This window comes from Anomaloglossus baeobatrachus, chromosome 3 (assembly GCF_048569485.1).
Source record: "Anomaloglossus baeobatrachus isolate aAnoBae1 chromosome 3, aAnoBae1.hap1, whole genome shotgun sequence".
Classification (NCBI taxonomy): Eukaryota; Metazoa; Chordata; class Amphibia; order Anura; family Aromobatidae; genus Anomaloglossus; species Anomaloglossus baeobatrachus.
The window spans coordinates 143,983,281-143,997,907 of NC_134355.1; the positions used below are offsets into that span (position 1 = coordinate 143,983,281).

At 39.6% G+C, this 14,627-nt stretch overlaps 1 protein-coding gene across 4 annotated transcripts in view; it reads right to left on the bottom strand.

Annotated features, from left to right (window-relative positions):
• Positions 1 to 14,627, bottom strand: part of LTBP1 (latent transforming growth factor beta binding protein 1) — a 528,942-nt gene that overhangs the window by 187,737 nt on the left and 326,578 nt on the right. Inside the window, exon 6 of one of the 4 annotated variants that reach the window (XM_075339498.1) lies at positions 7,086 to 7,133. The exons of the other annotated variants lie outside the window; for them this stretch is intronic. Within the exon in view, the coding sequence (XP_075195613.1) occupies positions 7,086 to 7,133 (48 nt within the window). The remainder of the gene's footprint in view (positions 1 to 7,085; positions 7,134 to 14,627) is intronic. 4 annotated transcript variants of the gene reach the window in all.

The window sequence follows — 14,627 nt, forward strand, 5'->3', positions numbered from 1 at the left end:
CCCAAACCATGATGCTGCCACCACCATGTTTAACAGTGGGGATGGTGTTTTCAGGGTGATGAGCTGTATTGCTTTTACGCGAAACATATCGTTTGGCATTGTGCCCAAAAAGTTTGATTTTGGTTTCATCTGACCAGAGCACCTTCTTCCACATGTTTGGTGTGTCTCCCAGGTGGCTTGTGACAAACTTTAAAGGACACTTTTTATGGATATCTTTGAGAAATGGCTTTCTTTTTGCCACTCTTCCATAAAGGCCAGATTTGTGCAGTGTACGACTGATTGTTGTCCTATGGACAGACTCTCCCACCTCAGCTGTAGATCTCTGCAGTTCATCCAGAGTGTTCATAGGCCTCTTGGCTGCATCTCTGATCAGTTGTCTTTTGGTTTGAGATTACATTTTTAAGGGACGGCCGGGTCTTGGTAGATTTGCAGTGGTATGATACTCCTTCCATTTCAATATGATCGCTTGCACAGTGCTTCTTGGGATGTTTAAAGTTGTGGAAATCTTTTTGCGAACAAATCCGGCATTAAACTTCTCCACAACAGTATCACGGACCAGCCTGTTGTGTTCCTTGGTCTTCCTGATGCTATCTGTGCTTTAAACAGAACACTGAGACTATCACAGAGCAGGTGCATTTATATGGAGACTTGATTACACACAGGTAGCTTATATTTATCATCATCAGTCATTTAGGACAACATTGGATCATTCAGAGATCCTCAATGAACTTCTAGAGTGAGTTTGCTGCACTGAAAGTAAAGGGGCCAAATATGATTACACGCCCTAATTTTCAGTTTATTCTTTTTTTACAAAATTTGAAAATAAGCAATAAATATCATTCAACTTCACAATTGTGTCCCACTTATTGTTGATTCTTCACCATAACATTAAAATGTTTATCTTTATGTTTGAAGACTGAAATGTGGGAAAAGGTTGAAAGATTAAAGGGGGCCGAATACTTTGGCAAGGCACTGTACATATCCAATATGAGATCAAAGTGTAAAACCAGACATTAGTGTCACCAGCAGAGATGTATAAAAAATAGAGAACAAAATTAATAAAATAGTAATATAATGGATGCTTTTTATATTTCACTATATACAGGGTCATTCAATCCACCGTAGAGTCAATCAGTATTTCTTAACACTAAAGGGGAACTTTTCACATTGCGACATCGCTTCCGAAATATCGTCGGGGTCACGTCGCTAGTGACGCACATCCGGCGCCAGTAACGAAATCGCAACGTGTAAATCCTAGATGCGCTGATAAACGATCGCAAAAGCGTCGAAAATCGGTGATTTGTGTAGCGTCGGTCATTTTCATAATGTCGGGTCGAACGCAGGTAATATGTTGTTTGTCGTTCCTGTAGGTCCACACATCGTTGTGTGTAAACCCGCAGGAGTAACAAACATCTCCTTACCTGCGTCCCGACGGCAATGCAGAAGGGAGAAGGTGGGTGGGATGTTATGTCCCGCTCATCTCTGCCCCTCCGCTTCTATTGGCCGGCCAATTAGTGACGTCGCAGTGACGTCGCTGTGACGCCGCATGCACCTCCCCCTTGAAGGAGGAATAGTTTGGCGGCCACAGCGACGTCGGCGTGCAGGTATGTGTGTGTAAAGCTGCCGTAGTGATAATGTTCGCTACGGCAGCAATCACCACATATCACATGTGCGACGGGGGCGGGTACTATCGCGCTCGACATCGCTAGCCGATGCTAGTGATGTCGCAACGTGTAAAGTACCCCTAAAAGTACAAAATCACCAACCAATACAATTACAGGGGTTTCCCAAAATTGTGAGTTATCTCATATCCAGGGAAGGGAGGTTAAGGGATACCTTGGTAATTGCTGAAGACCCAACAGTTGCCACCCCCAGGGATCTTAAGAATAGGACTCCAGAACCCTGAGAAAAGGGCGCTGCGGACCTCAGTCTTGAATGCAGTGGAGGTGTTCATGCTCGACCTCCATTCAATGTCTGTGGGATTGCGGGGAAAACCAAGTATAACAATTACCTATTTTCACCTGCCCCATTGTTGGGTTCTATAGGTTTGTACTTGGGAAAACAGGGGATTCCAGCTGTTAAACTCTCAGCAATCATGAAAACAGGGCTCCACCCCATTCGTTGTCAGTGGGACTGCTGAAAATAGGTGAGCGTCCTTGGTTTTCTCTAGCACTGCCATAGACAATAATGGAGATTAAACGTGCACATCCGCTTTATTCAAATAGAGCTCTCCATAGCCCTGTTCTATGGGATTCTGGAGAACTGTTCAAGGGATTCCTGAGGGTTCCAGGGGTTAGGGCTCCAGCAATGATACAATTATCTCCTATCCAATAATTTAGGTTCTACTTACAATTTAAATATTACCTGTAATAGTATCATGTTAAAAAGTCAATGGAACAGTAGGTATTAAAACATAAGGTTGTATTTTACTAAATTTAATGTCTCAGTTTCAGATATGCGACCTCCTAAAGGCTATACATACAACTTGCAAATGAATTCATGAACTTTTCCACATTTTTTTCACCCACAAACGTAAATATAATTTAGCAGGATTTTATTTTCTATACCAACACCAAGTAGCGAGTATTTGTGAAGCGTAAAGATAATGATACATCTAATATATAAAGCTGAATATGTGTATGTATGTATGTATGTGTGTGTATGTCCGGAATTGGCATTTGCACCATCGCAGCTACAGCCACAACATTTTGCACACTCACACGTCTGGACCCTGAGAGCATCATAGGCTATGTTGTGAGGCGAAATGTTAACCCCGCGTGTTCCAATTTATCAATCAATTTTGCCCCTATCTACATAATGGGGAGAAAGTGAAACCAAAGGTGTATCCGCACCATCGCATTTACAATCACGAAATTTTGAAGACACCTCATGTGACCCAGGGAACGTCGTAGACTATGTTTTGACAGGAAAATGTAACCTCGCGCTTTACAGTTACTCTCCAAAAAACATGCCTTCATTAAAGGAAATGGAGACTGGAACTACAGGTTATTAGTAGGAGCTGTGATTGGTTGCTATAGGAACAAAAGACATTGTTAGTATAAGGAGCTTATATGTGAGGTAATAAGATGTCGGTGACAGATAGAGAGAGACAGAGAGACAGACAGACAGAGAGAGCCAGGGAGAGAGCCAGGGAGATAGAGAGAGACAGGGTGAAAGAAACAGACGGTGAAAGAGACAGACCTGGAAAAAGAGACAGAGACAGACCTGGAAAGAGACAGACCTGGAAAGAGACAGACCTGGAAAGAGACAGACGGAGACAGACCTGGAAAGAGACAGACAGACGGGGAAAGAGACAGACGGAGCACATTACTTGGCAAATTTAGTTAAATGTGTGTGGAATATCTGTGGTGTTGAAATATATGTTGTGAAATGCTTCTATTAGCTTAGTTTTTGCCTTTTAATAATTACATTACTATCTATTTGTTTAAAAATAGGTAATATCAGCTCACCAAGTCTGCTGCAGTCCATAATCGTCCTGTGGTGGATGATCAGCGCACGGATGGTCAGAAGTCACCAAATAGATATAAAATATAAATCCAACGCAATCACATGGAATATTAAAAAGTTGTCTTCTTTATTGATAGTTTTTCAAAAAATCCAAATCTGGTCTCAGACCATGATTAAGACAGTTTGTTGAAACACGTCGCTCTGACCTGGGCATCCTTTATTTTTATGCTGCATGTACCTTTTGGATTTTATGAAAAACTATCAATAAAGAAGACAACTTTTTAATATTCCATGTGATTGCGCTGGATTTATATTTTATATCTATTTGTTTTGTGGTTTTTGTGTGCAGAATAAATTTTTGTTAATACATTCTATTTTGTTAACAACAGTTATTAACCCGGGCGAAGCCGGGTAGTACAGCTAGTAGTTTTCTAAATATTTTGATAATATAAATCTGAAAATTGGGATGTGCATATTTATTCAGGCCTTTGCAGTCTGATACCCCAAAATAAAATCCTATGTGACCAATTGCCTCCAGAAGTCATTTAATTAGTAAATTGAGCCCACCAAATTGAGTATGTGGGTAATTTATTCTCAGTATAGCTACTGATATTTTCTGAAGGCCTCTGAGGTTTGTCTGAGAAAATTAGGGATAAAACAGTATCAAGAAAACAAAGAAATATACCAGACACGTCAGGGATTAAATTGTTAAATTGTGGAGAAGAATAAATCAGGGTTAAGTTATAAAATATAGCCCAAGCTCTGAACACATCACGGACCACTGTTCAATTCATCATTCAAAAGTGGAAGGAATATGGCACAACTGCAAACATACCAAGACATGGCCATCCACCTAAAGGAACATCTCAAGCAAGGAGAGCACTAATTAGAGAAGCAGCATGGAGTCCCATGATCATTCTGGATGAGTTGCTGAGGTCCACGGCTCAAGTTGGAGAATCTGTTCACAGGACAACTATTAATCAGAAAACTGTTCTTTATGGAAAAATGGCAAGAAGAAAGCCATTTTTAATGCAAACCATAAGAAGTCAAATTTGCAGTTTGCAAAAAGGCACACAGGGAACACAATTAAATGTAGAAGAAGGTGCTATGATTAGAAGAGAGCTCGGATGAACTTTTTGGATTTAAAAAGAGGCTGCAAAAAAACACTTGAGACTGAGGCAAAGATTCACCTTCTAGCAGGAATTCTAAATATACTGCCAGAGTTACAATGTCATGGTTTAGATCAAACAATATTCATGTGTGTAAATGGACCAGTCAAAAGCCAGACCTTAATCCCATTGAGAATCTGTGGCAAGACTTGAAAATTGCTGTTTACAGACACTCTTTGTCCAATTCTACTGAGCTAGATGAATTCTGCAAAGAAGAATGGGCAAAGATTTCATCCGCTATATCTTCAGAGTTGGAACAGACAGACTCCAAAAGATTTGCAGCAGTAATTGCAGCAAAAGGTAATCCAACAAAGTATTGACTCATGGGGCTGAATACAAATGCATGTCACAATTTTCAAATTTATATTTTTTAAATATTTATAAAACCATGTATTCTTTAATTTACACTTCAAAAATACTTGCTACTTTGTGTTGGCATATCACATAAAAGCTTAATAAAATACACTTAAAGTCCCATTCTGTCAGCACAGAATAACTCTTCAAACCACTTGGTGCTTCATGGTGGGGTAAATCATTTAAATACTCCTTTCCACTGGCTTCTATTCCCCTGATCTACACCAGGGGTCTCAAACACGCGGCCTGCATGTGGCCCCTGAAGCTTCTTCTTGTGACCTGCAGATGACGATCACGGCCGCCACCACAGTCAGTGCTTTATTGCAGTTTAATGATTTGCTGGTGCCGAGCAGAGAAGCTCTTTTCACAGCTATACCAATAGTGGTCGCTATCCAATCAGAGGCCAGCAGCTGTCGTCGGTGCATGGCATTAGCAAATCATTTAACTGCAATAAAATAAAGCACTGATGGCGGTGGAAGCCCTCTGCACCAGCCGTGATCATGATGGGGTCTACAGCCCTGCTGGCAGCAAGAAGCAGGAAAGAGGACAACGATGCAATGGAAGACAGGGGAGAAGAATCTTTTTTTTGTATAAGTATGTAAATAGCCAAATAGCGGACATTTCTATAAGATGGGACATTGCTACAATAAGGAGGCTAGGAAAGGGGACATTATTACAAGAAGAGGACCAGAATGGACACATTGCTACAAGGGTCAAGGATGGGTACCATACTACAGGATGGGGACAAGGATGGGCATAATACTATAGGATGAGGAAAAGGATAGGCACATTACTACAAGATGAGGACCATGATGGTAAATATTACTTCAAGAGACAAGGATTGGCACAATACTACAAGAAGGGAACCAGTGCGGCTCACACTGGGCTGAGCACCAAGTATACCCAAGCACACCAATGCTCGATTGAGTGGTTAGCATACGTACAGCATCCAAACCCGGACACTCAGTGTTTTAAATGTCCATGTTCGGAGTTCTTGTTCATTCATCTCTATAGGTGAAGTATTGACTATGGGATTCATGCTCACGCATCAGGAAAAGTGTGATTCCCTGACACCCATTCTGCCAGGGCCGGCTGAATGGAGAGCTTGGTGACCCAAAACAAACATTTATTTGGCAAATTCAATATGAACAATAGTTAGACTAAAGGCTACTTTACACGCTGCGATATCGGTCCCAATATCGCTAGCGTGGGTACCCGCCCCCATCTGTTGTGCGACATGGGCAAATCGCTGGCCGTGCCGCACAACATCGCGCAGACCCGTCACACGTACTTACCTGCCCGGCGACGTCGCTGTGACCGGCGAACCGCCTCCTTTCTAAGGGGGCGGTCCGTGCGGCGTCACAGCGACCTCACTGAGCGGCCGCCCAATAGAAGCGGAGGGGCGGAGATGAGTGGCCGGAACATCCTGCCCACCTCCTTCCTACCACATAGCGGCCCGGAGGCAGGTAAGAAGAGGTTCCTCGTTCCTGCGGCGTCACACATAGCGATGTGTGCTGCCGCAGGAGCGACGAACTACATCGTTACTGCTGCAGTAACGATAATCAAGAATGGACCCCCATGTCACCGATGAGCGATTTTGCACGTTTTTGCAACAATGCAAAATCGCTCATCGGTGTCACACGCAACGGCATCGCTAATGCGGCCGGATGTGCGTCACAAATTCCGTGACCCCAACGACTCCGCATTAGCGATGTCGCAGAGTGTAAAGCCCCCTTAACACATGTACTTTTCAGATATTCCATGGAACGTGGTGATTTTGTCCTTTGCAGCTTGCCTGGTTTTGATCCTTGTAAACAATGTTTAAGTGAAAAAGCTTCTGTAACTTTTGATTAAAAATGCAGTTTTCAGTTCAAGCCAGTGGGATTTTAAAGTAAATCTGTAGAAAGTGCACTCCAATAAGAACTGTTGTAGAAAACGATGGAAAAGCTATTTATGAATTTATGTAAGATACAAAACAGGCAAAGCAGTGGCATGCATAAAAGCTAGAATATTGGTTTAGCAAATGTTATACTGGAAACTGTAAAGAATGAAGAGGAAAACACAGCAGAGTTATAGAAGAAAGCAGAACAATACCTGGAGAGCAAAGGACAGGTCTGACAAAAGGGTTTTTTGAATGGGAACCTGCAAAGAGGGGTACGTTTAAGTAGAAAAAATACATATAGTAAATATGCATAAATCGAGACCTGGATTGAATCAAGTTAGCAATATAAGGTTTACTTATAAATGTAGGGCATCCAATGGGAATTCAAATATCACTGGTTGTCCTACGTTTCCATCAGAAGCCATAGTAATGATAACTGGATGGAAATTAAACACTTAAAACTTGCTGAAAATAATAAATAGCCTTAAGTGAGTAAGTACATGAATCTTACATTGTCAACAAAAAGTGATTAAAACGTCATATATAGGGTTTGTCAAGACATGGACAACCCCTTCAATATAGGAACTCAGACAATCAATTTTCAACCTTGGCAAACAGCTGAGTTTGTGAGATGTTGTTGTCACCTGATAAATTTCCATGCATTGACCAAATAGTTCATATGGACATTGGGTTGTCCTAATTGTTGGAGTACAAGCAGTTTGACTCCCACTGATCTGACCAAAGGCTAGATCATCAATGTCAAAGTCCTTCATGTGGACATTGGGTTGTCCTAATTGTGGGAGTACAAGTAGTTTGACATTGATGGTGTAGCCTTACTTCAGATCATTGGGAGTCAAACTACTTGTACTTCCACAATTAGGACAACCCAATGTCCACATGTAGGACTTTGACATTGATGGTGTAGCTTTAGGTCAGATCAGTGGGAGTCAGAGTCCTACATGTGGACATTGGGTTGTCCTAATTGTGAGAGTACAAGCCGTTTGACTCCCACTAATCTGACCTAAGGCTCAATGTCAAAGTCCTACATGTGGACAGTGGGTTGTCCTAATTGTGAGACTGCAAGTAGTTTGACACCCACGGATCTGACCTAAGGCTAGACAATCAATGTTAAAGTCCTACATGTGGACATTGGGCTGTCCTAATTGTGGGAGTATAAGTAGTTTGAGTCCCACCTATCTGACCTAGGGCTAGATCATCAATGTCAAAGTTCTACATATGAACATTGGGTTGTCCCGACAGTAGTTTCTTCTCTTTACAAAGGCTGATGACCCCTTCAAATCAGTTAATTTTGGGGGTACCAGGATTTTGGCTTATACTGGTTTGACCTAAGGTTAGAGTCAGACCATCAATGTTAAGGTCCTACAATATATATTAATGTTAACAGTCTGAAGCAGAAAGACAAAACCATCAATACATGGCTCGAAAGTAACAAAATGTGGCGTTTGGAACTGCCTAGTCAATGTCCTGACTTGACCCCACCAAAATGCCGAGGCAGGGCTTTGCAGCAAATTTGCTTTCATGCTCACAACAATGAAGTAACGCTGTTCTATAATAAAAAGAGTGAACCATAATGCTTTACTTTTGAAATATGTGAAATGTAAATTTTTATTTAATATTAGTGAGGTTTAGACTACTAATTGTGGTACTACCAGGTAGAAGGTTAGAGGGCATTACTTTCTGAAATGGGAAATATAAGTATTTGATAATATTTCTCTGTCAGTCAATTACACGATCATTAAAAAAACGACATTTTACTTTGGTCTTATGTTACATTTTTTTAAGAGTTGAAACAATTTTTACTGAGACAAATGCACAAAAATAGAAGAAATCAGGATACGTTTTCAGGAAACTCCATTTATTACAGTAATTAAAGATTGTGGTTTAGATAGATGAAATATTATACGCGTCATAGTCTGAAACTCTGCCTTCGACCACAACCGCATGATTTTCTAGTATTTGTTCTTCAAAGTCACTAACCCATAATGCCTTTTGAAATGTCAAATGAATGAACCTGAGGAATGTCATACTCATTCAACCGCAAGACTCCAGTCATCTCCCAAGCGTATCAATTCTAAGTCATATGTGACAAAAGAGAAAGTGAATGATTAGAACTCATGTACATAGTAATGATACCCTTACGTCATAAAATGTAATGTTCGGAGCCCGAAGTTAATCCTTGAACACATATACTAACTAATAATGTATGCCGTTTCCTCTTATTCCAAATAACGAGTGCATAGAAGCATGACTACCATACATATTGTATTATTAGTGCCTGAAGGGTCTCGGCTGCCATGGAATTCATACATACTGACGATAGTATAAGCTTCTATTCATTTTCAGCTTGGTCGAAGGGAGTATATTGGAAAGTATGAGAAAAAATATCCAGAATGGTTAAACTAAATAGGAAAATAAAACACACACAATAAAAATAAGAACAGAGCACGGTTGGCAAACACATACTCGTACATGAACTCTGAATAAGCACATGGCCACTTTTCTTACGCCTTATTCATCAGTATCTGGCAAAATGCATAAAGTAAAATTGTGTGAAAAAGGCCACATATAGTACACCTCCGGTAAAACAAAAACGCACTCCTGTAGAGTATGACTGAATTTAAAAGGGATCTGTTGCCAGATTTTACAGTTTTATTTGCATCATATTTTGAACTATAACATTACATTTTTCTGAGTAAGGAGCTTTATAAGGGCTTGAGTTTTGCATAACTATCTGTAGTTTATTGATACCAATTTGGTGTCAATAAGACTTTTTGGTCATTTTATTTTTCCATTTCCTTCTATGTAAGGAGAAATGGGGGTTTTATTCTACTAGTACTAGATGATACCAGATGTGTTGTTTTTAGATTTTTTTAATTATTTGGAGAATTTTTATTTTAACCCCTTAACAACCGCGGGCAGTAATATTGCATCCTAGCGGTCACAGTGTTACATCTCAGCTGATTTTTACAGCTGAGATGTGTGCCTGCCAGGAACGAGCAGAATCGTTATCTGCCCGTGCCGTTTAACCCCTTAAATGGCGCTGTCAATATGTGACAGCACCATTATAATGGCATCGGCGGTAAACATTTAGTCACCGCCCGATACCGGAAGTTACGTGACGTGATCACGTGACTTCCGGTGGTTGTCATAGTAGCACAGGGTCATGTGATTATTCTTGTAGCTCACATGACTCACTTTCAGTTTCACCCGGCCGAGAGCTGGGTGAGACATGAAATGAGCGTATCTGCTATTCACAGCTGTATAGCTGTGATCAGCAGATATGGCAGAGCGATCAGATTGCTGATCCATATAGTCCCCTAGGGGAACTAGTAAAATAAAAAAAAATAAAAAAAAGTTTTAAAAAAATAAAAAAATAAAAAAAACCCTAAAAGTTCAAATCACCCCCCTTTCGCTCCATTGAAAATTAAAGGGTTAAAAAAATAAAAAATATACACATATTTGATATCGTCGCTTTCAGAAATGCCCAATCTATCAAAATATCAAATCAATTAATCTGATCAGTAAATGGCGTAGCGGCAAAAAAAATCAAACTGCCAAAATTACGTTTTTTTGGTCGCCACAAATTTTGCGCTAAATGCAATAACAGGAGATCAAACCGTAGCATCTGTGGAAAAATGGTATCATTAAAAACGTCAGCCTGAGACGCAAAAAAAAGCCATCACTGAGCCATAGATCCAAAAAATGAGACCGCTATGGGTCACGGAATATGGCGTAAAACATGCGCCACTTTTTTCGGACAAACTTCTGATTTTTTTGACCCCTTAGATAAAAGTAAATCTATACATGTTTAGTGTCTGCAAACTCACACCAACCTCAGGCATCACACCCACACATCAGTTTCACCATATAGTGAACACAGTGAATAAAATATCTCAAAAACAATAGTGCTATCACACTTTTTTTGCAATTTTTCCGCATTTGGAATTTGTTTGCATTTTTCCAGTACAATATATGGTAAAACCTATGGTTTCATTTAAAAGTACAGCTCGTTCTGCAGAAAATGAGCCCTCGCATGACTATATTGACTGAAAAATAAATAAGGTACGTGTCTCGGAATAAGAATGGCGAAAAAAACGGAAAATGAAAAATCGGCCGCTCGTGAAGGGGTTAAATACATTGTAAAAAAAATTCTTGCAGATCCTGCATATTGCATAGTTTTGCCACATTCTGTTGGACGACACCCTTTTAATCTGAGGACAGGTATTTACCCATTCTAACCAAGGAATAATTCATGGAACTTAGACTAATGTGACTTCTATACTGAAGGTGAATCATATACAGTTATGGTCGAAAGGGTTGGCAACAACGGTGAAATTGTTCCAGAAAATGAAGCCTTTCTCCCAAACAATTATTGCAGTTACACATGTGTTGTTTTACACGTTTATTTCCTTTGTGTGCATTGGAACACATAAAAAAAAAACAACAGAAAAAGGCAAATTTGACATAAGTCCACACAAAAGCCCAAAAATGGTCTAGACAAAATTGCTGTCATTTTTCCAAAATTGTGGGTAATCAATATTGTTTCAAGCATGTGATGTTCATTCAAACTCACCTATGGTAAGTAATAGGTGTGGGCAATATAAAAATTACACCTGAAACCAGATAGAAAGGGAAGAGATTGACACAATATTTGCATTGTCTGTCTGTATGTGCCACATTAAGCATGGAGGACAGCTAAGCATGGAGGACAGAAAGCCGAGAAGAAAACTGTCTGAGGACTTGAGAGCCAAAATTGTTGAAAAATATCAACCATCTCAAGGTTACAAGTCCATCTCCAGAGATCTTGATGTTCCTTTGTCCACGGTGTGCGACATAATCAAGAAGTTTGGAACCCATGGCACTGTAGCTAATCTACCTGGATGTCAGAGAAAAATTGATGAAAGGTTGCAATGAAGGATAGTCCAGATGGTCAACTATTAATCAGCCCCACAGGCTCAGGGTGCATCAGTGCAAGCATGAACTATTCGTCAACATTTGAATGAAATGACATGCTATTGCACGAGACCAACGAAGACCCCCATTGCTAACACAGAGACATAAAAAAGGTAGACTGCAGTTTGTCAAAGTATATGTCAGTAAGCCAAAATCCTGTTGGAAAAACATCTTGTCAACATATGAGACCAAGATAGAGCTTTTTGATAAAGCACATTATTCTATTGTTTACCAAAAATAGAATGAGACCTACAAAGAAAAGAACACAGTACCTACAGTCAAATATGGTGATGGTTCAAAAATGTTTTTGGGTTGTTTTGCGTTCTCTAGCACTGGGGGTCTTGACTATGTGCAAAAAGTATTGAAATCTGAAGTTTATCAAAGGATATTGGGTTGCAATGCACTGTCATAAAGCTGGGTTTGCGTCCTAGGTCACGGGTCTTCCAGCAGGACAATGACCCCAAACATACTTCAAAAAGCCACTAGACATGGATGGAAACAAAATGCTAAGCTGGAGAGTTCTTAAGTGGCAGCAATGAGTCCAGATCTAAATCCCATTAAATTCCTGAGGAGCGATCTTAAAACTGCAGTTGGGAGAAGGCGCCCTTAAATATGAGAGACCTGGAGCAGTTTGCGAAAATCGTCTGGTCCAAAATTCCAGTCGAGAGGTGTAAGAAGCTTGTTGATGGTTATAGGAAGTGACTGATTGCAGTTATTTAGGAAATAATCATGTGTATAACAAAACGTGTAATTGCCATTATTTTCTGGGAGAAATACTTCATTTTCTGGAACAATTTCAAAGGTGCCAACACTTTTGGCCCTGACCGTATGACCAATTCCCACAAAAGAAGGTCATAAGTTCCCACAAAAGTTTGAATCCAACAGTGGTATTAGGTACCCAATTTATACTCACAAATATATTTATGCCAGGGTTTGCTTCTCAATTTTATACTCACATTTGCCATATACAGTATTTTTTGGAAACAATTAAATAAATCACCAACCCAAGACCATCTTGGGCTGTCATTGTGGATTTCTAAGATTTCAGTTGAACTGGCTTTACATAACTACTGGAAAACTGGGCATATAAAGTGTTTAGCTTTCAAAGTTTCCCCTGGCACAGTTTTAATGCCATAAATTAATCAACAAATTTCATTTGATGGCAGCCATCTGAAACCGAGACCAAAATGTCTGTATGGGAGCCAGCCAAAAACATTCAACTTAAACAAGAGTTATGGAATGAAGCACCTGCCGTAGCAGTTTTCAGACACTGAGATTTCTTGACATATTTAAAGATGTTAGCATTAGAGCCAAAAAATTTATCTTGGCCCAATCTAATGCTATAAATAACCGAGTAGCAGAAAGCATGATACCATAGACTAATTTATAATGAAAGGAATACCCATGACAAAGGCTCACTTGCTATAAACATTGGATGTATGTTTTAGATCACACTTCAAGTCAGCCTTCACTTTATGGGTCTGGGCTATGAACCAACAAAACTATGGATTACAAAATACATACATTTCAAGAAATGAACTATAATGCCTAAGTAAATTAAGACAAACAAAACATATATTGTGGTAAAACACTGCATAAGTAAAAGAAAACCAGCAATGTAGTGCTCAGTTTTTAGTTATTTGGGTTCCAAGAATAAGGTTTATATGCGCCACAATTAAAACATTGGGGCAGATTTACTAGTTCTAATATATAGACAACATAGACATAGACTAAATAGTCAGAAAAGGAGCCAGAGCCTCATGTTGGATGATAAATTTGGTGCTTCTTTAAGCATGTTTCGTCTATAACTTTACACAACCTCGTTTGGCTTAGTTTTACAACAGTTTTTTTGCCAAAAAATTTACTGCACCTTGGTACAACTTAAGTCACACAGTATGCAAGCTAACTTATGCCAATTTTCTAGTTAAGCACAAATAGTGTGCACATAATAAATAGGTCTACAACCAGATAGGGCAATTTAAATTGAAATGCTCCAAAATTTGGCAAATTTACCATCAAAGTCAAGGAGCATTCTTAAATGTCTTACATTGTACAGTATTTACTTCGACATTTATCCTTTATATGATAAAAATCAATACTATTTATAGGATATATAATCAATATTGTATGCCTATAGAACAACTTGAGGGAAAGCACCAAATGACCTATGGGCTCTTGGTCACATTGACCCTTCCTGGACATCCTTAGAAGAGACGCCTAATCAAACCAGAAACATGAATAAGCATAACAAAGGCAGAGAAGGCAACAACTAAAGCCTTTGTCATCAGTGGTGACACAAAGTATATTTCTGACTCCAGCAGATGACAAAAGACATTGTAGATAGACAAAATCACAATTTTCAACCCTAATATTGCAGAGCTAAATGGGATCACACTAAAGAAAGCACAAACAGTAGGTAAGTCTGTCCTTTATACAGTTAGGTCCAGAAATATTTGGACAGTGACACAAGTTTTATTTTAGCTGTTTACAAAAACATGTTCAGAAATGCAATTATATATATAATATGGGCTGAAAGTGCACACTCCCAGCTACAATATGAGAGTTTTCACATCCAAATCGGAGAAAGGGTTTAGGAATCATAGCTCTGTAATGCATAGCCTCCTCTTTTTCAAGGGACCAAAAGTAATTGGACAAGGGACTCTAAGGGCTGCAATTAACTCTGAAGGCATCTCCCTCGTTAACCTGTAATCAATGAAGTAGTTAAAAGGTCTGGGGTTGATTACAGGTGTGTGGTTTTGCATTTGGAAGCTGTTGCTGTG